At 33.8% G+C, this 27,600-nt stretch overlaps 1 protein-coding gene across 7 annotated transcripts in view; it reads right to left on the bottom strand.

Annotated features, from left to right (window-relative positions):
• Positions 1 to 9,950: 9,950 nt before the first annotated feature.
• PDCD10 (programmed cell death 10) overlaps positions 9,951 to 27,600 on the bottom strand; it is a 42,374-nt gene continuing 24,724 nt past the window's right edge. For 6 of the 7 annotated variants that reach the window (XM_032341820.1, XM_032341815.1, XM_032341818.1 and 3 more), the window contains 6 exons: positions 25,428 to 25,481; positions 20,378 to 20,495; positions 19,610 to 19,736; positions 14,231 to 14,309; positions 13,867 to 13,949; positions 9,951 to 11,040 (listed from right to left, as the gene is read on the bottom strand). In XM_032341820.1, coding sequence (XP_032197711.1) covers positions 10,959 to 11,040; positions 13,867 to 13,949; positions 14,231 to 14,309; positions 19,610 to 19,736; positions 20,378 to 20,495; positions 25,428 to 25,481 — 543 coding nt within the window. In that variant the 3' untranslated portion in view covers positions 9,951 to 10,958. Of the gene's footprint in view, positions 11,041 to 13,862; positions 13,950 to 14,230; positions 14,310 to 19,609; positions 19,737 to 20,377; positions 20,496 to 25,427; positions 25,482 to 27,600 lie in introns of those variants that run through there. The other variant, XM_032341821.1, reaches the window with a different exon arrangement.

The following is a 27,600-nucleotide window of genomic DNA, read 5'->3' as shown; positions in this document are numbered from 1 at the left end:
ACCACAGAAATCTTAATTCCATTTAGAATTTAATCTATGTAATTTCTTCTTCTTCAGATTTCCTTTGGAACCATGTCCTATTGATAATTTGTAGCTACCAAGGCAAGGTGCCCAGGTGAAGGGACACTTTTCCTGAAGCAGTTTGCTTTCTTATTTAACATCTTTACAAAACAGTAGCAAATAAATTAGTTCATGCGGAGTGGAAGATTTTGATGCATTTATATGGTAATGTTTGGATTCCTCCACTAGGAGGTTTTCCGCTAATTTCTCTTTTTATGAAGTTTTGTAGCTGAAATTCATTATATCTTTGTGGTTTTTTTTTTTTGCCCCCATGTACTTGCTCTACCCTCCTTGCAGGCTGTGATGGTTGTATTTGTGTGTGAGCTTCAGTGGACCAGGGACTGACCAGCTAATTGGTCAAAGATTATTTTGGGTGGTTTTGCATGTTTTGAATGAGTTTAACTTTTTTTTTTTTTGAGATTAATATTTAAATTATAGCCAGCCTAAAGCACATTGCTTCTGTAGTGTGGGTGGGTCTCATCCAATCAGTCAAAGCACTTACCAGAAAAAAAAAATCTGACCCTCCCTGAGAAAGAGAATTCTCTACCTGATTGCCTTCCCATTAGCTTTTTATCTTGTCCTCAGATGGGAACTGCACCAAAGTTCTGGTTAACAGGCCTTCCAACTCAAACTGGAATTAAAACATTGAATCTCCTGGGACTCTAGCCTGCTCAACTCATCCTGCAGATCTTGGGATTTACCAACCTTCATAATCAAATGAGGCAATTCCTTATAATAAATCATACACACACACACACACAGGTTCAATAGTAGGTTTTATATATATCTAAAACCTATTGGTTTCGTTTCTCTGTAGAACCCTAATACAAAGTCCTACTTTGTATCTTCCATTCGATCATCTCCTGAAGATGAGAAAACAGCCAGCCAAGGCTTAAAAGAGAGCAAAAGAAATGAGAGGGGGACGCTAATATTTTATGAGCCCCCAAATTTTACAGAAGAGGAAACTGAAGTTCAGGAAGTTATGATATATAAGGTCACACAGCTAGTATGAAGTTATTCCACCCAAATTTTATGAAAATAAAACTTTCAATGTAATCTCCATTTACAAATAGTCTTCTAATAAAGTGTAACAGGCTGGAAGTAAGGACTCTCTATATTCTTATGTCTAAGTCAGTTTGTTTTTTGTTTTTCCCTCTTGTGGGACCTTTTCTGGAATAACTAATATACTAGTAGTGGACCTTCATCTCTCACTGTTTTCTTTAGTGGTGTTATCCTGCTTTTTATAGCACTTCACTAAGGAGCACTCGCCATTTCTTTTGGCTGATATCTCCAGTGCCCTCTTCAATTCTTTGTCAGACTGGTCTCCATTTTATCACACGATAATACCAACAATACAACTTAGTTTTGTTGTTTTCAAGAACACTCTTCTACTCAACCTCAGGTACCAGACTTTGCTTGCCCCACAAATCTTGAATCCCATATTCCCGGCAGGCAGGCAGGATCTTGAATGTAACTATAGACTGAATTGTGTCATCCATACCGTCCTCCTCTGCTAGGTGAGAACACAATAAGAAAGCAGCCAGGAATAGACAAGCTAGGATGAAATGTTCTCACCGAACCTGACCATGCTGGCACCCAGATCTCAGACTTCCAGCCTCCAGAACTGAAAGCAAATATATTTTTGTTGTTTAAACCATGTCATTTATGGTATTGTGTTACGGCAGCCAGAGGGTTGAGACGTCATTAGTAACACTAAATTTTACTCAATATGCATATTATTACATCTTTTATCACAGTTGATATTATGCATAGTTCATTGGATGACTGGAAAGTCACTGAACTTAGTCACATTCTTTCATAATTTAAAATCCACAAATATTCCATTTTAGCAACATGAGTATGCCACTTAGAACTTTCTCAGAACAGAAATTTGTCGTAACCTGCAAGTTAACAGTAAGAGCACCAAGACTAGAGAAAAGAGGAAAACAGAGCTTCTTCCCTAGTAGTGCTGCTTATGGGCAAAGGGGACAGGAAAAACTAAGAAGAACCAAGAGGTTTCTGTTCAATCTGTCCCAGTGGAAAACACAGAGTGAATGATTTATCTCTAAGACCCAGTTTTTAAATTCACAGTTCTCTGGAATTTTGGATTTCACAAACTAGCAAAATTATTTTTAAAACAAGAAAAGGATACTTCAGGTTTGGAGAACAATGGTGGCTGTCTGATTCTAAATATCCCCACAGCCTCCTAAATGAAATGATAAATTCAACGAGGAGAGTAAGTTAGACCTGAAGTGACTTCAACCTTCAGCGTTACTAAGAGACACAGAACACCATGGCCTTCAAATGACCTGTAAACAGAGATCAATTCCAAGAGACTCCCACTTCTCTCCTGCCGATGGCAAGCCTGTGAGTGAGGAGAGCAAGTAAGGGGAAGTTTAAGAGATGCTGTGGAATGGAGTAGAAACAGGGGTTAGGCACAGCAAAGGTAAAATCATCCCTAGAAAGAGGAAGTACAGCATTAAATGACAAAATTGTGAACATAGGTGGGTGCCTCATAGATGGGCCACAACACTAGATGCACAGGATTGGAAGCAGTGGCTTTGGTAAAGCACCGCATCCAGACAAGAATGAGGTAGGAGAAGGAAACAAAACATTCTAAAGAACATGGAGTATCTGGTGGTAATAAAAAAAGAAACAAGGTACACTAGCTTTCTCTTTCCCCAACATTAACACAATTCATTTCTGCTCTTGAAAAATCCCATTCCCTCCAAAGAGGAAACCCAGAAGCTAAAGAAAACTGTATCAGCACACCCCAACTAAATAAAATACCAAGTAAGAGTATATGAAAAACTAGTACATGAAAAAAATAGACTGAATTAGAAGTACAAGTACTATGAACAGAACTGTACTAAAATAGGGAGAGATAAAATGAGTTGGTTGAATGTAGGAATAGAAAAAAGCAAAATTATACCAGATTAAATTACATGGTGCTCAAGGGAGCAAAGACTTAGTTAAAAATTTAATTTTATCTTGTAGAAAACCAGAGGAAAAAAATGCAAATAAAAATTAAGTAAGAAGTAACAAAAAAAATCACGAAGTAGCTGAAACAAAGTCAGGCAAAAAGCGTCCACCATATATTTAATTGATGTCCCAGAAGGACAAAAAAGAATGCAATACTTTTAAAACTGCAATTCAAGAAAACTTTCCAGAAATAAGACTTCAATCTGCACATAGAAAGGGCACACCAGGAAAACTGACCAGAATGATCAACTCTGATACATACCCTAATAAAACTATCCAACTTTGAAAATAAAAAATTCTGAGGGCTTCCAGGCCAAAAAAAAAAGTGAAATAAAGACAAGAGAATTAGACTGATGTAAGACATGTCAAAACAAACAAACAAAAAAAACCCTAAAAAACCAAAACCCAGGACAACATACAAAGCAAGACAATAGTGAAGCTACATTTTTAAGAAACTTAAGAAAACACTAAGGCTATTATATACAACCAAGATATCCTTTAATACCAAGAATAAAAGGAAAATAATGTTGAACCCAGAAAAAGTCAGAGAATATTAGATAAATGTGTAATATAATATGAATATACTACTACAGTAGTAGTATAGTGTAATACTATATAATTGTGTAATATAAAAGCACCTAGAAGATGACCTTCATCCAACCAATAGATGGCTGAGAAAACTTAGGCAAAAGGACTCATCAGAAGCATTTCATATATTCCATATTTGAAATATACTTAATGATAGAATTTAGACATTTTCTGTTTTGAGAAAAGTAGAAAAATACAATTAAAAATGTGAAAGGGATGGATGCCTGCCTGTGTGGTTCAGTCAGTTAAGCATCCGGCTATGAATCTCAGCTTAGGTCTTCATCTCAGCGTTGTGAATTCAAACCCCACATTGGGTTTTTCTCTGGGCATGGAACCTACTTAGGAGAGAAGAGGGAAATGCAGAAAAAGAACAAGGACTCTCATTTAGTAATGGGTGAGAGTTAAAGGATGGGATCCAGAACTGATACCAAGATAGTAAAAGTTTAAAAAAGAAAAAAGGGGATTAAAAACTTAGAAAATATTATAAAGCCATAACTAGAATAAAAAATATAAACTTTCCTACATACCAAAAGGAATTTTTTTTCAAAAGCAAAGAGGGCACCCTAAATAGAAAAAGACAGATAGTAATTATAGTGTAATACATGCAAAAACTGTAAAAAATAACAGGATTAAGTCCAAACATTATCAGTCATACCAATAAATGTGAATGGCTTTAAGGTCAAAAGACAATTTCAAAAAAGATTACACTATACAAAAAGAACACAATGTTAAAATCCACATTTCATATTTAGGGTAAAACAGGTATGAATATCTACACAACAAATAACATAGCAATCACCTATTAAAACAAATACTACAGGGAATGCAAGGAGAAACAGAGAAACACTACTAACAGAGACTTTAACACGCAGAACAAGACAGGTGAACAAAAAAAAAAGTAGGGATAGACAAGAACTAAACCACATAAGGCGAATTTTTGGATATATATTGAATACTACACATCTTAATAATAGAGAACATGCAATCTTCTCAAGTATACATGGAACATTCATATGGGTATGCAAAAATTTGATCATATATTAGGTCACAAAGAAAATATCAGCAGGTACTGTAATATTACAAATAATACTTGTCAATCACACTGCAATAGAAATAGAAATTAAAAATGCAACCAAAGAGGCTCTTCCACTTAAAAATTAAAGATAACTGCAATAAACAACTTGGGCAAAACAGGGACTCGAAACAAAAATTACAGAATTTCTCACAAATAATCATAATAAGTACACCTGTAGGATTACATTCTAAGCAGTGATCAGAGAAAATTTAATGCACTAAATACCTGTATCAATTAAAAAACGAAAATTAGTTACATTCCCAACTGAAAGAACCAGGGAAAGAACAAGGTAAAACAAAACCCAAGGAAAAAATTAATAAATATGAACAGAAATTTAAAAATTTTAAAAATCAACATTAAAGAGGTAGAGAACAGAAAAACAGTTGGTCAAAGTAATCCATAGAATCCTGGAAAAATGAAACAACATAGACAAAATATTTGCTAGTTTAATAAAAAAAATAAAGGGGAGAAAGTGCATATATACAGAATAAGAAATAACAACAAATAACCATTGATACAGAGGGAAAAAATTTTAAACATAAAAGATGCCAATTCAAATGAAACACATCTGAAAGCCTAAAGAACACTTTCTTAGAAAAATATGGTTTAACAAACTGATTTCCTGTAAAGATAGAAAGCTTACAAAAACAATCTGCATACAAGAAATAAAATTACCAAAGAATCACTCCACTAAAAAGCACCAAGCCCAGATGGTTTCATGGAGGAATTGTTAAATTTGTCTACATAAAAATAAAAAAAAATGTTTGCAAGATTAGAAAAAAAGCGTGAGCAAATTCAAAATCATGAAAAAAGATATAAAAATGGTCCTTAAATATTCACTCATTGTGAGAGGAATGCAAATTAAAGCTACAATGAGATACCATTTCTCACCCATCAGATTGGCAAAAACTCAAAAGCTTGACAATATATTGAAGTTTTGGGGAAACAGAAAGTCTTATACATTCCTGGTAGAATGTAATTGCCACAACCTTTATGGAAAAGAATTTGGCAATATGCAATAATAGTACATATGCATGTCTTCTGACTTAGTAATCCCATTTCTGGGAATTTACTCCGAAGGTATACTACAAACAAAACAAATATTTAAGATCATTCGCTGTAACATTATCTGTAGCTTTGCAAAACACTGAACTACTTAATGCCCGAGCATAGCAGATTGACTGGATAAACTATGTACATCCACACAGTGGAATGCTAGGCCACAAGGGATGAGGGGGAGAGGGGGTTCTGGGGGGATCTCTATGAACTTAAATACTTAAATACAGTGACTTCTGGAGATGCCAAGTGAAAAAAGCAAAGTCCATCAGAGCGTTACGTGAAATACCTAATAAGCACGAGAAGATGCTCAACTTTGTCATTAGGGAAATGGAAATTTAAACCACAAAATACCACTTTGTATCTCTAAGAATGTTTATATTAAAAAAAAAAGTCATTAACAAATGTTAGAGAGGATATAGAGAAATGGGAACCCTCATATATTGCTAGTGGGAATGTAAAGTGGTACAGTCACTTGGAAAACAGTATGATAGTTTCTTAAAAAAATTAATCACACAACCCAGCAATTCCACTCTTACGTATTTACCCAAAAGAAATGAAAACCCATGACCACAGAAAGATTTGCACATCAATGATCCTAGCAGCATTATGCATCAGGGCTGAAGAGGAAGCAATTCAAATGTCCATTAACATTAAATGAGTGAAAAAACAGGAGTTCATATAATGGAATACTATTTAGCAATAAGGATAGTGATTAAAAAAAAAAAAGGAATAGTGATAGAAATGCTGACATGCAATGACAAGGATGAACATAAAACCATTATACTAAGTAAAGAAGCCAGACTCAAAGATAATATTGAATGAATCTATTTATATGAAATGTCCAGAAAAGGAAAGTCTATAGAGACAGAAGTAACTAGTGGTTGCCTGGCACAGGGGAGGAGGCAGGGTGTAGTGGGAACACACATTAATCGTAACCAGGCGTGAGCAAGTTTACTGGAACGATGAAAATGTTCTAAAACTGGGTATTGGTTAGGTCGAACAATTCTTTAAAATACGTGAACTTTGTCAATTATACTTCAGTAATTATGTTAAGGATATAAGGATATAAGGATATATATGTGTATTTTATAATATGTACAATATGCATCAAGGAGTTGTTTTTAGAAAGCAAATGGAATGGCTGGCCCTCCCAGTTTTAGCACTGAAAGTCCCATATACTGAGAAACTTCAGTCCTGGACAAAAGGGCTGATCTCTCTATATGTATGCTACCTTTACTGTAAGAAAGGGAATGAGAAGAAAAAAAAAAACCTTTATTACTTTTCTTCATAAAAGAAAACATGGTGGGCAAACAGTGAAGTTAGATATGTATGAAGGGGCTGGGGAATGGGGCAGAAGGGATATAAGAGAGTAATACTTCTCAGTAAAACTTTGGTATAGTTACGACTTTTTGAAATATGTTAGTATTCCATGTATTTTAAAAATGTAATCAACAAGGATGCAAAGTGTGTATGTAGGAGGGACCTTAAACTTGGAAAAAAACTAAAACCAATGAATCCAATTTATTTCAAATAAATAACATAATCACAGTGAGAGAAAAAAGAGTTAACCCAAGTAATTTATGAACACAGCATGTAATTATATATTCTTATTTGGCAGAGTAAAGGTAGGGAGAGAACTGCAAAGAAGCTTTTAAGTGTTCAGTGACATGGGCAAAAGCAATTCTAAGAACTGTTTTAGATGTACTATGGGACTGACCAAGTGAATAAATTCACTTGTGCCAGAATTCTGAAAAAGCAGAAACATAGAAATATGGAACGGGGAAGTCAAGAAAAGACCCCTAAGGATGGACTGAAATTGGAGGTATTAGTGTGAACTCATGATTTCTGAAATCAAACACAGTGTGTATATAAGCACGTGTAAACTGTACACGGCATGTGCATACTTATGTTTATGGATATATATGCATTTCCTAATTCTGTCTGAATAGGCCCAGAAGCAGATGATACCCAGCAACCAGATCTATGCGTCTAATAATATTCCCCAGGGTTTCTTAGAGAAATCGCCGATTCCTGATCCTAGAACATCTTTTATTTAAGAGAATGTGCTAAATAAATAAATAAATAGATAAAACTAAAATGGATGCCACAAGGACACAGGAGCCAGACTGAAGGAGCTCCTACTGAGCAAATTTAAGACCATGTAAGCGCCAAAGTAATGAATTACAAGCCACTGAAAAAACAACCAAGAGTCCAAAACAATAGTAAATATAAAACTGTACGCACACCTGTATAGATGAATGAATGGATAGCTGGGGCAGAAAGGGTTCCCGCTGACAGCAGAATGCTGAGTGCCAAATGGTAGATGAGGACAGAACACTGGACTCAGAAAAATCAGTATTTTCCCAATTAGCGAAGAATGATAAGCAAAAATCACCAAAGGCTGCTAAATCCTGGTGGAAAATTTTGACGTTATAGCATGGGCTAAAGAGTCTTCTTCAGATTGTTTATTAAACACAAGGTAAAAAAACAGTAACTATATATTAGAGAAACTGAGAAACACCTTGACCAGGTGACCAAAATTTCTATCACCAATGAGGAGCAGACAGACACTCCTGTGCCTCCAGATGTGATGCTCTGATGACATTGTTGGGAGTATTCTGAGAATGAATAACCTGAATCTAATGCAGAAACCGCCAAATTCTACTGGCGGGGGGAAGGGGGAGCAAAAGACTACATTCTCCAAAAACATGTTGTATCAATGCCATAAAAAACAAAGGGGACATGGAAATGATCCCCAGTGGAGGGGACTTAAGGGCAAATGAACAATCAAAAGATAAAAACAAAAATGGTAAGGTTTAAGCAATAGGGGAATCTGGGTAAAAGATATATTGATGTTCTTTGTATTATTCTTGCCAATTTTCAGTAAATTTTAAATCATTTCCATATAGAAAGTTAAAAAAAAAAACAATTGGGAACTGATACTAGATTGTGAACCTCATGTTTTGCTAACAAGGTTATTAAACTACAATCATTAAAAAAAAAAAAAACTACCATTGACTATTATATCATTTGGTTTTAAAAAGTGTGAAGAGGGGCATTTTAAATATCCAAAACATAGTAGTCATACCCAAAAAAAGAATGGTCCTTTAAAATGCATAAATTTGTATTTAAGAAAAAAACATCACACTGTCATATTTTTCTCATTTCCCTGTGGACAAGGGGAGCTTTGTCAGTGTGGTGTTAAGGAATTAGAATTCTAAACAACATATGTTTTTAGCAATGGATGAAGTACAGATCAATGGAAAGAGCATGAAGGCAAGCATGTAATTCAAATCCTGGTACGGGAAGTTACCAGCTTTGTAACCTAAGTTCCCTTAGCCAGTTTCCTCACTTCAAGGCAGATAGTTTAATCATGGGACTCTTAAGAGAATTAAATTGAATAAATGTATCTAGAATAGCACTTGACACAGAGAAGGGTGCTCAAAAAATGTCTCCTCCTCTTCCTTTTCTTTCTGTTCTCTGGAGATGACTGGGGCCATATTCATCTTTTCCTCATTGATCCAAACGTGGCCCCATTAGGCTTATGTTAAGAAACAGCATTTTCCTGAGGACCTCCCTTCTGAGTAAACTTGCTGGTCAACTTCATGAAAATGGAAGCCAGAGATATTGGACAGTGAAATGGAAAGATAGATGACTTATAAAAACAGATGACTTGGGGAATGGCTGGTTAACTGATGAGTTCTGTTAAAGAGGTCAAGACAATTGGAGGGAAGATAGTGTTAGTCTGTATTAGAAAAGTTTGCTACTCAAAAAAGATAAAACAGTACTTTTTCTTCATATAGTCACAAGTCTATTTTGCAAACAACCATCTAATACCAAGAATGAATAATTTATATAAAAGTAAATTGTATTAAAGTCACCAATTCCATTTGTTTTACCAGCTATGTATTTTTGGGAAAAAAAATCAATTCAATAAAATGTCCATAAATGAGACTGGATGAGATTTCATCCTATTGTCTATTGGGGTTTTTTTTGCTTCCTTTCATATATTTTCTGTTCATATCTAATAGGATGATTTCCTTTTATACTGCCAATGATAGTAATTCTTTAAAAATCTATTTTTAAAAATAAAGAAAAAAATTAAAAAAAAAAACTAAATTGCATTATAGGAAAGAAATTTATATTGCCAAACAGAAATTTAGTTTTAATACTTAAAATCTTTATAGAAGATAAACAAATCCTGATTTTCCCTTTATTTTATCATAATTGAAAAATGAAATCACTTAACATGATCACTTGACACATAATTTCCTTAAAACTTCTCTCTGGTGAAACAAAGCTCTATATACTTAAAGAGTGTGTATAACATTTATAACACCCATGACAATTTCAAACCAACTAGCATTGGTATAGCTTCAAATTACTATTAGTTGTGGCTACTGTTGGAAAAAGGGTACAAAGCTTATTGGGGTCCAGCATACCAGAAAAACTTAATTTTATACTGTCATAGAGTTCAAGAACTGACATTATAGTGTGAAGACACTATAAACTGCCATTTCTTTCTCAGAAGTCTCTTAAAACAGGCTGCAAAAATATTCAGTACCTCATATATATTAACTAACAAAAATATTTCCATTCATTACCTTTGCCCAGAGTGATTAAGGACCAAAAAATAGAATTCTTGTTGCTTTATTATCTGATAAACTGCTAGTAAGCTCCCGTTAGAAGTTCTTTAGACATTACACCAAGTCATCTTGGTCTTCTGATCATATATATATATTCATATATATATATTCATATATATATATATGTATTTTTTCAAGTAAAGAAATGTTTAACAGATGTAAACTATTTATTGAATATTTGCCACCAAATATTGTTAAATACATTATCTTGCAGCATATCGCTTTCAAGTTAAAATGTCAAACAAACACCAATATTTACAATTCTTTTAAGGAATGTTATATAATGACACATTAAGGCGTAAATTCTTTTGGCTTATAATTCTTAAAAGAATGATAATAGCAAAAGTGATGCAAAATCTTCAGTGTGAGATTATGATTAAGCTACATTTTACAAAAATATGGTGTAAGATGGCAATAATCCCATTCAACATCCTGGATTAGATCCCTTCAGGAGGGACTGATAATTTATACAGTCAAACTTTAAAATTTACAGATAAAGGCAGTCCAATACTGCCACTGAGAAGTACATCTCTTAACATATACAACTTTCAGGCCACAGTTTTGAAGGTCTGAAGTATCAAGTTGGTTTGATGAATTAGTCGGTTGGCACTTATGAACACATTTATTGCCCTGTTTAAAAAAAAAAAAAAGGCATTAATTTTATCCAAAAAATTCATCCTTTAAAAACATTTATACTTGATGCCATCCACTAACAGTAACAAGGAAATCAATTTAGAGGGAGGGGAAAAGGCAAGTTAGTACTGAGGATCATGTTTTATACCAGCTTGGAATTGAATGATCCTGCATCATTTCAAACTATCTAGGAATTACTGCCCCCTAGTGGTTCTGGCTGGCAATAAGGTGTTGATGGGCTGCTAATGATAGGTGGCGGCGCCTCAACAACCAGATATCAGGAGGTTGAACAAGTAACGGGCCAAAGAGAGGATTTAAGTGTAGTCTCTAGCTGACTTCAAGGTAAGTTACCAAAATAGTATCTGCTCCAGTATTATACTCAGCCTCAAAATCTCTACATCAGCAGACAACAAATTCGAAAAACTTAAATTCAAAAAACTTAACTACTTTTTTGTAAAAGTTACTTTACATTTGATTTACACCATCTCTCAACTTCTTTCAAAAACAAAAAACTAGAATTCTAAACTACTTTCAGAATAAATCTACTTTTAAAACAAAAAAATCATGTAATTTCAATATTTAAGAGCTAACAATATATAAAAATATGTTCTTAAAAATTACTTTGTGCTACACACATTTTTCCTATCAGCCCATCTTCATGTGACTGGAATAAAGAACTGATGCCCTAGTCACACTGTGTGGTCTAATCAGTTTCTCAGTATCATAGCTAAAACTTCTTTATTCATCCTAGACACTTCTCAGAAAAGAGGGACCAGAGAGAATTAGCTGTACCTATGCAAATTCATCCCCTAATTGGAAGAGGGCTCAAAGAATAGGCTCTATTAACAATTATCAGTTTCAAGAAAATAGGTACAAAACTAAATCCAAAATAATGGCACATTATTCATATACAAATAATTATCAAGAAGCTAGTGAATGGAGAAAAAGTAGTAACCGGGAGCTGGAATAATCCATATGTAGAGTACATAACTTCAGATTAATGAAAATTAGGCTCTAAAGGAATTTCTACCTTTCGATGTGCTTATTTCACGATAATTCTTAGTTAGAATCAGAAATAAGGATGCCATCATGTAAATTATTCTTTTGATGTGTTTTGGTTATTCTGGTTTAGCAGTGGAGACCAAGAAAAAAACAGATGCAAGTTTATTTTCAGAACACACCTGCAAGCTTATTAAACTAAGCCATCAAGGAGCATTTCCCCTAGATATCAGAAGAGTAACAAAACCACCAATAAAATGTAGTTCAATGCCTTTAATTCATAATAAAAATTTAAAGATTTCAGCCTATTTGAACTGTTAAAAATAAATGAAAATTAACAGACTCTTCTAATGTATTTTTAAATATTATTATCACAATATTGTAATGTTTGACATGGATGTAAGAATCCTTAAACTTCAATGGTAGAATAAAAAGTTAGATGTCCCTGCCAATGATACATGAAATAATCATTATTTAGGCTGTTTTTATGACTTTAAGAACTGTCAGAAAATGGTCTTGTCCACAGATTTCTAGTATTCTACCTTATGAAAAACTCTCGATAAGGCAAAATGCTATAGAAGACATGGCCTCTCTACCAGCTTATATGTTATATGTACATGTGTAAAATGTATATGTAAAAACACAAAATGTCTTTTGGTTTTCTGGGGTGTTGTATAGATAACTCTATGTAAACCTAAAAACATCCAATTTACTTTTATATATATTACTTATCTTATAGAACAACAGTGAAAGTCTCCCTCCTTCTGAAAAACAGGTCACAACCTTTGTAGTACTTTTAAATCACCTGAACACTTTCTATTAAAGACTTAAACCCTGATCCCACTCCAAACTACCTAAATCAGACCTCTGAAGTTGGGACCAAGGCACTGGAATTTTAAAAAACTAAATCAAAGTGATTCTAATGTGCAAATGGGACTGACAACCATTGCTTTCATTAACTTTAGTTCTCAACACACCTGGCAGTATTAGTACTATCTGGAAACTTCTTAGAAATGCAAATTCTTTGGGCACCTGGGTGGTTTAGTCAGTTGTGTACTGGACTCCTGATTTTGGCTCAGGTCATGATCTTAGGGTCATGAGATCTAGCCCCAAGTCTGGCTCCACAGGCAGTCTGCATGAGATTCTTTCCCTCTGCCCCTCCCCCAGCTTATGTGCTCTCCCTCCCTCTCTTTTAAACTGAAGGAAAAAAAAAAAGAGAAAGAAATGCAAATTCTTGGGTCCACCCTAGATTTGAGAAGGAAAGAGGGGCTCCAAAAGCAATTATATGTACATGTGTAAAATGTGTATTTTTTTCTGTAATAAGCCCTCCAGGTAATTCTGATGCGTCTAAAGTTTGAGAACCACAGTTTCAGGTCTGTAGGCCAGTAAGCCAAATCTCACTTCCCATGTTTCTGTACAGCCTACAGATAAGAATACCTTTACATTTTTAAATGACCAAAAAAAAAAAGTATTTTGTAACAGGTGAAAATCAAACAAAATTCAAATTTCAGTGTCTATAAATAAAATTTTATTAGAACACAGCCATAATGTCACTTGTTTCCAAACTATGACTGCTTCTACACCACAAGAGCAGAGGGGAAGTTCTTACAAGCCCACCAAGTCAAAACACTTGCCATGAGGTCTATTTCAGAACAAGTCTGCCAACTTCTGCTCTAGGTAAGTTATGGCTAGATTATCAACCAACAGTCTTAGTTATTAGTTAACTTGCGTATGAACAATATAGGGCTTAATTTATATGGTTTTATACATAAAACCACATAATTTAATTTAAAATAAAAAAGGATGATAAATGACACTACTTACTTGCCATCTTTAAAATAGGTTTTCAGAGTATCACTGAAACTTTTGGAGTACTTTACAAATTCTTTCTTTTGGTGTTCAAGTGCCTACAAACAACAGAGTAAGAAAAAAAATACTAAATAAGAAAATAATAAAAGCCAAAATCAAAGAAGAGGTTACACAGAATATAGGATGCGCTTTATATTACAAATTAGAATTTTTAGAAGTATTTACTTAAACATATTTTAATTCAAAGACAAAAGCAGTGGTTAATGATACGAAACTATTTTCAGTAATCAAACCATCTTAGTATTGATTCAATACAACTACTAAGTGTAAATCAACAACATCTAGCTGGCAGCTTATACAAGGCTTCTACAAAACTTACCCTGCGGTTCTGGTATTGATACTTCTTGAAGACATTATTCACCGTGTCAAGAAGTTCTTTTATTGCACTAGCTATATCCCTGTTGGATAAGGAAAAAAGAATCTTCTTAAAATCAGTTGTATTCGGAAGAGGGGTATGTATTTTATATATATATTCCCCGCCCCCAGGATTACTAATCACACTGTTAATTACCAAACTAACACAGCATCAAGCCCAAACATCTGACTAGTTGGTTGGATGGAGTTTTATCCTGTACCCTTTTGTGATCCTGACTTCTCTTGCACTGCTAACCAAAAGTTCTGCAACTAATTTCAACCTTCCCAAACCAGTAACATTTCATTCAGCATTACTTACTCAAATTTATAAGAATTACCTCTGCTTCTCACCTTTTCAGATATTTTTCCTTTCTCTGATGTAGCTGACTTCAAGCTACTATATTCTCTATATTTGCTATCTCATTAACAATTATATAAAATTTTAGTATTACATGTAACTCACTTCTGTATTTATCACCACTTCCAGTTACATAGTTTTGATGTTTAAAAAGAAGTATTTCCTTTTCAGACATAGCTCTTCCAAGACACATCCACCTTCTAACAACTGCTTATAACTCTCTTCCAAAAACTCTGCTGTTATTTCCTTTGGAAAATATATTTAAATTCCTGAGAGAGGAAATATCAGAATATTTTTCTACCTTAACCTTTTCAGCAATCATCCTTGGACTACATATATATCAAAACCTTCCTCCCCTTTTAAGCAGATAAAGAGAAGAAACCAGTAATTCTCATGAGTTGACTGTTCTCCCTACCCATTTTTTTCCCCCTAAACTCCTCTTGTCTTTTTATCTATGCTCTTTTCAATTTTCATCTTCTAACTGCACAGCAATTTTTACTGGTCAAACTTCTGCTGTGCAAATGCAATTCAAGAGTGAAGATATGAATTATTAAGACATAAAACTAGACCATCCCAAACATCATCTTTCAGTACTTTTTAATCACAAAGGTCAGATTTCAGTTATTTCATACCTGAAACATTTCAGCTTTACTAAAGAAAAAACTGAAAAGCTCTGTATCCAGATTTCTGTGTGTATATGTGTGCGTTTCATAGTATATTTCTAGTAAATATGCATGTGGGATGTCTATGAATTACAAGTATACAGGATTTGGGTATTAAGAAATTTTTAGCCTACTCTGAAATAGTAATCACATGTATTAAATATTTTAATAAATAATTACTTATTACCTCCTATATGTCAAACACTGATATCAGGTTGAACATTAAAAGATTTAAATAAGACAATGAATATTACATAGAAGTGGTATTTGTCCACTCATTTTTTTTTCTCTTTTTGTCTCTAGTTTAGGAATAGCTGTTTTAACTTACATAATCGTTCCTTTCATTTATGGTTTCAAGTAAGTTGGCTCCTGTATTGCTATGATTTGCGTAAATTCACCATTGCTTAATAAAATGATGTCATAAGACCATGTCATGAGAAAAATAACAATTTCAACAATTAAGTATTTGGAAGGTTCTTCAAATCCAAAATGAACCCATTTAAAGCAGAATATAATGGAGCAAACTACAGTGATCAGTGAGGTGTTTATACACAACTACTTTGTAGAATACTATTTTGCTTTAAAAAAGGATTATAAAAATATGCTTCAGGGCTAATAGATGAACATGTATCCATATACAATAATGGCTAGAATCCATAGGTCAAAAGAGTATGAATTCTCACTCAACTGTAAAGGAAGAAAAAGAAAAAAAAAAAAGCAAGGGTTTTCTAAATGGTATCCCAGACTTACTATGAGAACTGGGAATTTGTCTGTACCTTAAAAAAAAAAAAAAAAAAAACAACTTAAAAAATAAGCCCCCAGGTGATTTTGCTGATGAACCAAATTTGGAAACCTGTTTTTGGGATCCTAGAGCCTAGAACTAAGGTTTGATCTATTACTGGCCATAGAGCTTTACAAAGAACTCTACAGAATGACCCAGGCTATTTATCCCAAGGCCTGGCCTTCTCTAAAAACAATCTATGGCAATTTATATCAAATACTACATCATTTATATGTACACAGAACAGTATTTTCATTTAAGGTGCTAGGGTCTGTAGCAGGGAAGCTAAATTGTATTAGTAACTAAGGGTGTGTTTCCTATAAGAGAAAATAATCAGCTCTAAAAAATACTGCATACAATTAAACAGATCAAGAATTAGAGAAAATCTTAAGGTAAAATAACTACAGTGTAATTATAAACAGTCTGGAGTTAAGTGATTCTGTGACAAGGGACAGAGAGTAGGGGTATAGCAGGACCAAATTTTAGCAATTTCCAACTTTTATGATGCAACTTTGGGGAAACATACATTCAAAAGAGAAGATGACAGGCATCAGAGAAAATGTAAACATACATTTTATCAAAAAATTGCAATAGTAGACTTTCTAATCATGTAACCCAAATTTATATAACATGTATTTATATGAACATTCTAAAGGAAGAAAAGTCCTATGCTGTGTGTTTAGTTAGGTCTAGACTGGACATCTCTAGAAAAGCTTCTCTGAAGGCCATCAGGAAAACCAAACTCTGGTGAATTTTAGAGCATGAATATGCAAATACATATTGTAAACAGTGATAAATGCATGGCTTTCTGGTATATTAATTCACAAGTCTCTACTCGTCATCCATTAGAATGTGTAAGACCTAAAAAACCCTATAAATTAAATTTATGTATGTCCTTTCTCTCAGTTCTTAAAACTGTTACTTTCATCTTCATAAGCAGAAACTAGAGTAACAGAAGCTAAGCAACTTATCCAAGGTCACACAGCTAAATGTGGGAATGGAAATTTAAACCTAGGTCTGCTAACATACACAAAAATACCTAGACATTTGTTAGCTGACAGGACTCTTTTTTCTCCTTAATATAATCTATGAAATCACATATAGTACTTGGGATAATAAGTATTTGATACATGTTTCATGAAAAATACTGCTATAAAATAAATGAAGAAGATAACTACCTTATGTATGAAAAAGTAAAATATTTTAAGGTTTTTTTTTTTGGACAGAGATCACAAGTAGGCAGAGAGGCAGTCAGAGAGAGGGGGAGACAGGCTCCCTGCTGAGCAGAGAGCCCAATGCAGGGCTTGATCCCAGGACCCTGGGATCATGACCTGAGCAGAAAGCAGAGGCTTTAACCCCACTGAGCCACACAAGCACCCCGAAAAAGTAAAATATTAAAAAAAAAACAGTAACTACACAGTACATTGTCCCTGAAGGATAAGTCATTTTTTATTTTGGTGCAATTTTATCTACTAATTTGTTAAATAATTAACCATGGGGACAAGATGTAGCAAAATGTATCAGTATCTATCAGTGATACAAATAATTATACCTTATCTATCTATGTTAATTTACACATGGTCTCATAAATATATATTATGAACAAACTTTCCAGGGCCAATTATACCTCCTAAAATGATTAAGAAATAAATTTTAACTGCCAATACTCTCAACTCAGTTGTGCAGAGTGCACTCCAGAAAACAGAACTGAAATATTACTACTGCCCCATAAATGAGAGACAAGCCCCTAATTCGGCCTCTGTCAATGACTATGGACAAGACTCTTGGCCTCCTGACCTCAACTTCCTTATGATTAAAATGTGGCTGTTTATACAGTGTTTTTCAAATGTATCTCTCTAAAGCTACAATGGGTTTAACAGAGATGCCTTAAGGACACCCCCAGAGGGGTAAGATGGTTAAAGGAGCAGGATGAGGGCTTTGGGCCTACCATATATAGCCTAGCTTCAACCATAGCACTCTTCTCTCTCTTATCTACTGGCATTCTGTATTAAGATATCCTTTATCACACGTCTTCCAGATAGCTGAAACGTTCTTTAATCGCTAAGTCAGAACAGCATTACTCATCTCAGAGTGGGAAGCAGCAGAGAAGACCACGGAGTGAGTCTGCCTGCGTTTGAACCCAGATCTACCAACTTATCAGCTCTGTGACCTTGGAAAAGTTACTTAATTTCTTCACCAGTTATAGCAGCATTATATAATACATTATATATGCAAAATGTTTAAAAAAGCAATGAGAAAGTAATTCTAATAAGTGACTGCTATTAAGATGGCATTGATTCAATAAACCTTTCCTTCACTGACCTGAGGCAAAATTTGTTGGAAATATTATTTTTTAAATGTCAGATCTTCACAGAAATGTAGAAGAGATCATAAACAAATATATGATCATTAAAACAAAATCTTATTATTTGAAAATTCTAAAAATAAGTTGTTTAAACAACTATGCTTCAGATAACTGGCAATTTATCCTTTTATGAGCTAAACATGTTTACTTTATATCAGACTAAAAATAAAAATCCATAAACAGTTGACTATTCGTACTTTCAGGTTCTCAATCAGAAGACCTAAAAGAGGAGGGTCGCTCCTTAATAGCTGGGTTGCATACCCATCACAAACTACACTTTCCTAAAGTGAGACTGTCTGCCCCCTATACCACTCAAAACAGGTGCCCATACTAGCTAAAATAGCTTTTTGCAATGTGAATTACGAAAAATACTGTTTCTAGGAGATGGATGTTAATATTTACTATAAGTGAACTTCTTTCCATTCTTTGAAGATATGAAGTATGATGATATAGCCTCTTTCAAAAACAACAAAACCTGTGCTAAATCTTTCAATTTCTACTTGTGCAAAAAAGGTTGCACTGCTAGTGCCACTCAATTATTCCCAATTTCGTATTATACCCAGTGAGGCTGAAGAAAATTGAGACTCTTTACTCATCCAGAAATTATGTATGGATTTTCCCCCTCAGTCTCCCACCCTCTTTAACATGAGGAGACTGCCCCTGATTTGAGAACCACCGCTTAAGGACGACCCTTCTTGTGGCTCCTCAACAGTCAGCCTCCTAGCCCCACGCGTATTTTCAGTCTTATTTAACCTGTATCTCAAAGGTTTAGGATTTGGAGATTTACAATTTGGCTAATATTTAAAAATGCTATTCAAGCCTAAGAATACACTACTTATTCTAATGACTTATGCCATTTCTGAAACAAAAACAATACTGGTGTTATGTTACCAATACTATAATTTTTTGCATTATTTTTTAGTTCAAACTATATTCCAATTTTTATACATTTTATTCACTGTTTTTATATTAACATTCTAAGAAATGTTATCATACTCTAAAGCCAAATACCACAGCTTAGGAGTTAGTATCAACATGCAGCACTTAAAAATTTCAAGTCTGATTTCAAATTAATATATTAATTTAATATTATATCATACCAAAATAAAACACCTAGCATGAGCAGTTCCTTTGAAGTACTTTCAAGAAAAGAAGAACAAAAGCCAAAAGTTGCTTACTTGATTGTCTGCAGAAACCTCACTCTGTCATTGATCTCATCTGGGATCTTACTGAGAATCTGTTTAAGTGCTCGTGCCTTTTCATTTAGGTCCTGGAATTCTGGCTCTGGTCGTTCAATCATATACTCTGATAAAATAGATACATAATAAAAACCATCATGCAACTCCCTGCCAAACTCAAGTCCACAAATTCCCAATGCTGGTTAAGGAGGTGGAGGGAGAAGAGAAAGGGAAAGGAAAGGAAAGACAAGGCTGTAAGGCAGAATTCATTAAAGTTCAACTTAGCTCAGAAAAAGTATTATGGCTCTCCCCAAGTAAAAGTATCAGAAGATGAAAGACTAAACATTTCCAATTTGGAATAAATGGAAATTCCATGAAATCTTAAAACAAACAAATAAACAAGAGATAGGCTAAATCAAATTTATCAGGCCTCTGAAGCTGTATTTCACAAGGAAACCTTGAAGTAGTAACATTCATAACAAATATAATGACGATATCTGTCAAGAGGGAAGAGTTTAATAAAAACCTCTATATTGAATATGTAATGAGCTCATGATATCAAAACCCAACCTACTAATATCTTCTTGAAATCTCACTTGAAAACAAAAATAACTTATACAGCTCTTTCCTCCATTATCATCACAAAAATAACAGTAACAGTAAGAAAGGGGAGGAGAAAGGGAAGGGCAGAAGACCCATTTGTCAAATAAATACTTGGAGGAAGTGCTTTTCAACAACTTTAAGAAAATTACAGGAGACTCTGGCTACCTTCTACATCATCAGCTGCCATTCGAAGAAGGGACTCTGTGAAGTTAACTTCTACACTTTTTTTCTCTAAAATTTTCATAATGATGTCTTGTGTGAGTCCTGGATTTTCTTTTTCAGCCTATAAAGAAGAGAAAGCTAGTTTTAAAATACAGAAGTTCAATCAGCATTTAAAAGCCAAAACGTAATTGTTTAGAATCTGCTGGGAACTTCTTAATCAACTTATGACAGCAGAAATCTTGGTAAAGTAGGTGCGGTGACGGCATTCACTTATGTTTTGTCGAGAACTTATACATCGGTGACTTCTTATTACAGCCATGGTCCCATTTGCCATTTGAACATAAAGTACTTAACATTTCCTATTTCTCCTCTACTCTCACCTGCAATCAAACTAGTAACAAAAATAGAAATAAAGATTATACATATTTTGGTAATCCATCAATTACTCTGTTCAGTAGTTTAAATACACTAAGGATTTTTAGCTTTTTTTTCATTAGCTAACATTCCAACTAGAGGATCAAGCAATAACTCATCTTACCAATACTTTGCAGATTCTTTGCACTTAAATGAACAGAATGTCAGGAAAAACAAAAATGAAAACAGAAACACAGGATTTCTTTTGCAGGTTTGATTTAAGCTATAGCATCCTTCACTTTCCCACATAACAACTTTCATTTCCTATTGTATTTCTGTAGCAAGAATATCTCCTTTTATAGCAAGAATAATTTACAGAACATCATTTAATCTTTTTGCTACCTCCTGAGCTTATTTCACAGATGAGTTTGCATTAGTTTTATGTTATTTACACTCACTAGGGCACTAAAATCTTCTAGCCATCTCAAGACTGAACACAGAAAGTTCTGAGTTTACCAAATTTAATTTTCAGATTTGGGTTTTCCCCAGTAATACTGTCCCATTTTATTATTTTAAAAAACGTTGTTTCTTTTAGGATGCCTGAAAATTTTAATTATGCTGATGATTTCCTATCTTTTTTACCCAATATTAAATAGCAAATAGAAACACAATTTATGATCCTAATCAGACAGCAATCTATTTGTTTCCATATGTGTCAAGCACATTTAACGTCTGTCTTTTCAATTCCATTCTGGTATCATGGCAGATCCAGTTTTCTTCTGTTTCTATTGCTCTTTCCATTATAACATCTTGTTTCTTATTAGGGTTGAGGTATCAAAAACTGAAAGGTTTTGGAATGGAATGGGAGAAGAAAATATTCACATTTATCTTAATCCTGGGATCATTTTAACTGCTGTCATATGCTAGTCAAGGAAATCATTTTGATAGATGATTAATAACAATAAAGTGTATCCTACTGAATTCCATGTCCTTTATAACCTGTTTTGATTTCCTCTTTCATGAATATACTTAAGATACAATCTACTTTTTAAAAACAAGAGTTACCTTAAAGGAAAAGTTGTACAAATATGGGTTAAGATGTTATCAGCATTATTAATTTGGTGACTGGCCACAAAACTATATACAATATTTAAATAAGCCAGTATTTGATAAAGTGGTCTATTGTCTTTCTCTAGCATTAAATTAGCTATACAATGCATCATCTTATGAGGTAGGGGAGTACCCTCCATGTGCTTACAAAATATGCCAGGAGAAAAATAATCTCTCTGATTAAGTTATAATAAACTGCTAAAATCATTAAATGCTAAGCCTGAGATAAAGTTTTCAACACCAAGTTGGTGTGGAGCCCCAAATTGCCAAAATTGGAGCATTACAGAACTCTTACACAGAGGTCTCTCACCCAAGTGTTTTTCATGCAAAGAAAACAGTGGCTGGCTATGTATTAAGTAGGCAGGTTAAAATAACTTAGTAAGTACTTGTGTCCTAACAACTGTCCTTAAAAAATACACAAATTAAAAGAAAAACATTTTATTTCATTCTTAAATAACCATGATTACTTATTAATGAGATGCATTCACCTGTTGGGCCCTACACAATTTCTCAAATGTTGGTATTAGACTGGATCCTGCCAGCCTCATTTCCAACCACAGATCTTCTTGTGGTACTTAATTTTTATCACAGCAATGGCCAAAATTCCGATTTCATAAAAATATGACATCGCTGAAAGGAATGTAGCCCAATCTAATATGCTGAAATTGCAAACTACCTCAAGCTAGCATAGTTCACAGTGTCAGATGTTTAATATCGTTGTGCTCCTTTAAAGTTTTAAAATAACTCATGGTACTCTTCTGAGTTTGCTGAGGGCCCCAGGGTGCCTCAGCACCTAGCCTGGGAACAACCGTCTTAGTATCTTCTGGCTGAAATCCTAATTAAGCTACTTAAACTTTTCATTTTAAAAGCTTTAAATTTACCCAATTCCTCTGACTAACAAAATAGATAGATCTGTGCTTAAATTGATGACTTTTAACTATCTATACCTTCAGGTTTTCTCCCAGAATACAACCTTGAATTCTGTGGGGATCCAATTTTTATGAAGAATCCAACTGTGAGAGAAAACTATCCCCCAGTGGCAGTAACATCCACGCTCATGATTCAGTGATCCTCAACAGCACAACCTATCAGAACTTTCCAGATGGGAAAAGAAAGTGAATAGATATCTTAAAAGATAATATTCATTAATATTTTATCTTGGGGAAAATAATTTTAATCCTTTTTCTCATGATAATAAAAATAAATATTAAATTACCTTGATAAATGACACTTGTGGTCAAAGAACTAGAAATATGGACATATATTTTAGGAATAGTAGTAGGGATATATGGGTGGGCGAGGCATTTATTTTATTTATCTTTTGAGAGAAAGAGAAAGTACAAGGCGGAGTGGGTCAGGGGTTGGGGGGGGGGGTAGAAGCACAGGAAAGAGAAGCAGACTCCCCTGCTGAGCAGCGAGCCTGATGCGGACCTGATCCCAAGATGCTGAGATCATGACCTAAGCTAAAGGCAGATGCTTAAGTGAGCCACCCAGGCGCCCTTTGGTGAGGCTTTTAAAATCTTTTTGCAAATAAGCTGGTAGTTTTAGAAACACAAAAATCATCTTTTTAATGCATACCCTTTTAATTCCATTTGAAATGTAACAAATTAAATATAATAAAAATAAATCAATGCAAAACTAATTTGTATTCCTCTCAAAATAACTTCCACTTTCCCCAATTATTAATCAATGCATGGGTAATAAAATTTATCCATATGTTAAATCGGATCTATCACAGCCACATACTTTAAATATATTGTTTGCTTTTAAATTGTACTTTACTGTTAAAACATCAGATGTAAGCATATTTATAAGAAAAAAGTTAATGAAATTCATTATTTTCTCTCTTTTTAGAAATGACATTGAGGATATCATCTACTACTTCAGACAGTCCTCCTTATGAAGATCCACAGGAGAAATCTCTCTGTTCTTGCTATCAAAAAAGCTAAAAACTGACTTTTCCATATCAATACTGTATTATGCAATAGGTCGCCTGCCTTCCTTTCTCTGGCCACAAAGAAAATACTCAGCAAATTAACATAAAATAGTTTTCATCATGCTTCCCTAATAACCAAATATGCCATTACAGAGCCACACTGAAGCTCAAAGAAAAAAGAAAAAAAACTGAAGGTGTTATTTCATTCATTCTCTTCATTAACCCAATGACTTGTCAGAACATACTTTAATAAAGCTACTATGTATGTATACACAGGAACTGCATTTTAGAGTATTAATCACGCCAAAATAACTCTAATATATATAACGTAAATTCTCATGGTAAAGTAAGACAGATGTCTAGTGACATTACCAGTGCTAGCAGTTAAAAGTGGTATTAATAAACTATCTTTGTGGGGCGCCTGGGTGGCTCAGTGGGTTAAAGCCTCTGCCTTCAGCTCAGGTCATGATCCCAGGGTCCTAGGATCAAGCCCCGCGTTGGGCCTCTGTTCACAGGGAGCCTGCTTCCTCCTCTCTCTCTGCCTGCCTCTCTGCCTACTTGTGATCTCTGTCAAATAAATAAATAAAATCTTTTAAAAATAAATAAATAAATAAATAAATAAATAAACAAACTATCTTTATCATAAAAAGAACTCAAACTTGATTTATAGTTTTAATCCAATAAAACTTGATTATAAATTTATTCTAGATTTAAACATTAAAATACCTGAAATATAAGTTATTTTAGCTATTGACAGGAACATAAACACAGTAAGTAAATAAAAATTGAAGTTTTAGGCACCATGATATGTACTGGGAAAGGAAAGGCGATGGATAAAGTTTTATATGAAAGAACGCACCCAGTATATATAATAGGGCTGTCCAACAGAAATATAACACAAGCAACAAATTTCATTGTTAATTACAAATTTTCTAGTGGCCATGTTACAAAAGTAAAAATAAATACATGAAATCATTTTAAGAGTACATCCAAAATACTATTAATTTCAACATGCAATTAATATAAAATACTAATTCCTGAGTTATTTTACATTCTTTACCTTATACTAAGTATTCAAAATCTGGTGTGTATTTTATACTTGGGAGTACAACTCAATTTGAACTAGCCATATTTTAAGTACTCAACTGCAACATGCAGCTAGTATATATCAAACAGTTCAGGTCTAAAGACAACAAAAAATTCACTCTGAATTGACTTGGTTGTATGCTTGCAATGTATCCTTAATCTGACTCCCACACAGGTCTTGTTTTCCTATCAAAAATACTGTTTTATTCTTATGTTCTATAATTAAGCATTATGAAAAACGTCTTTTTGAGTTATAATTTTACAAAAATTTTTAGCAAGACAAATAATAGAAAAAGAAATTCAAAAATATACTCTAAAGCTAAAGAGAAAAAACTCCAAAGAAGTCAGTTTTCAAAGCACAAAGTGACAAAAAGATGAATGCTAAGGAAACAGCATTTGTTTTAATTCACTTCTGAGAAGTGTTTTAAGCTTTACAGAGTACACTAAAACAGACATAAAACAGCTGAAGAGATTTTCACTAAAAGGAAATAAAGTGGCAATTCTTACATGATATTCAGATTTATATACAACATACATTTTAATCATAATAAATTATTTGCACCTCACCTTAATGAAAGCTGCTCTCAGTGTCTGAGCTGCTGACAGGTTTACTCGTTCTAGCTGCAATATAAATTTTAAATCACTATTAGTACCAATTTCCTTAGAAAAGGTGCATTTTTGATATTCCATTCTATAGTAATAACTCTGATACATCCATCATTTGCTCAACAAAAATACTTGCTAATTATTCTAAATCACCTTAATTCTTCAAATACACAGGTCATCTAAAATTTTCATTAGAAACCATGAGAAAGTGAGGGATGTATGAATTCTTCATTCTTTTTAAAAACAAGACACACTCTACCTTAAAACTGGATTTAAGATGAGCACAGAATGCAAAATAATATCAAGTTCTTATAAAAAGAATAAACATATTTACTTCAATTACTGAAAATAGGGTTTAAGATCAACTCTCAATGCTCTGTTGCCAGTATATGGCAAATTGAATGAACAGAAATGACCAACACCAAGAAAACATTTATTATTTAAGATTCTTTGTATTTATTACCTTACTCTTTTTAAATTATTTTACAATCCCTCAGCCAGGGATTAAGCTGAGGTTAGTCTATTTTATGAATTAGCAAACAGCACTGACACAAGGTTTGATAGTAAGTAAGAACTGTAGATCATCTGTCCTCTATGTTATCTGGATTTAAGAAAGGTTACCTAAAATACTGAATCAAAAGTTCAATCCCAAAGCTTTTAATTTTAATATAAAATATGTGAGGTTTACAATTCTGAAAGATACATATCCTGGGGTCGGCTGGGTGGTACAGTGGGTTAAAGCCTCTGCCTTCGGCTCAGGTCATGATCCCAGGGTCCTGGGATCGAGCCCCACATCGGCTCCCTGCTCAACAGAGAGCCTGCTTCTCCCTCTCCCTCTGCCTCTGCCTGCTGCTCTGCCTACTTGTGCTCTCTCTAATAAATAAATAAAATCTTATAAAAAAAGATACATGTCCTTATTATACACTTTACAGAATTCATTTTTCAGTGAGCTAAAAAAAAAAAAAAAAAATCCATTTGTTGAAAAGTTAAATGTTAGGCTTAAAATAACTACCTTCAGTTAAATTCCAATTTTTTTAGTCCCTAAAAATTGGGCCAATTAACTCAATAAAACTCAATGCATACATTTTTTATGGGGGACAATATTAAAATGTTCAAAAACAATGTTAACTTTTGTAGGATTTTTACGCAAGTGGAGTCTTTTCACAAAAATCTTACGAACATATCATACCTTGCAATAAATATTCCTTTCAACCCCTTGAGGCAATAAATGTAAGTTTTCCTTTATAAACAACATATATACACATATATATCTAAGGAATGGCCTACACTTTATTAAATCACTTTATTTTCTAAACAAGACAGAAATGTCAAGAACCTTATCTCCCTACAAGTTATGCACCTTAAGCAAAAAAGCAACAAAATGTGCCAAGATAAATACTTTATCTCCAAAAATAAATATCAGGCCATTTAACTCAGTTTTAAACTTGGCTTCTATAAATCCAGTAAAATCTAACATTGCCTTAGTAGATAAAAGGGAAGATACAGGAGGACCAGGTAGGAAAATACAGCAAAACAAAAACAAAAAAACCAAACCAACCACAAATGAACAACAACAACAACAAAAACCCTGTAAAATTGGTGAAAATAAGCTGCCACAAATGAAAAATTTTCATCTTCTACAGAATTCATTTAATTGTAATGAATCCTATTTAAGATTAAAATAGTAATACAGCTCTTCTGATCTCAAGTTCTTGTTGTGTAAGGGAGGGAGAGGCAGGCAGACAGGATGAATGTTTCCACTCTGATAGGAACCATTTCCTTATTCCGGTTTACAGCACACTCTGACCTCTTTCAACAAGTCAAAGGTCTGAGTCACACATGTACCTCCAAGTATCAGCATTACTAACTCATTCTGTACTGCTCTGGCTGGTATGTGAAAGGGTCAAGGGAAGTAAAAAGAGGCCAAGAATAGTCCGTGAAGAACTAATAAAATTAGCCAAGATAGACATCAGATTTCTAGATTAAGTTTACATATGTGTGTCTTAGAAAAGAAAGGGAAAGGCCAGACATATACTAAATCAAATCCGTGAGCTGTGAAGCACCTCAACCAGAACTCTGCTGGGAGTCATTCTGAGATACATTATATATCCACACATCTTGCAGTAAATCCACT

The sequence above is a fragment of the Mustela erminea genome, chromosome 1, assembly GCF_009829155.1.
Source record: "Mustela erminea isolate mMusErm1 chromosome 1, mMusErm1.Pri, whole genome shotgun sequence".
Classification (NCBI taxonomy): domain Eukaryota; kingdom Metazoa; phylum Chordata; class Mammalia; order Carnivora; family Mustelidae; genus Mustela; species Mustela erminea.
The sequence above is the reverse complement of the archived record's forward strand: the minus strand, read 5'-3'. Positions and strand labels throughout refer to the sequence as shown.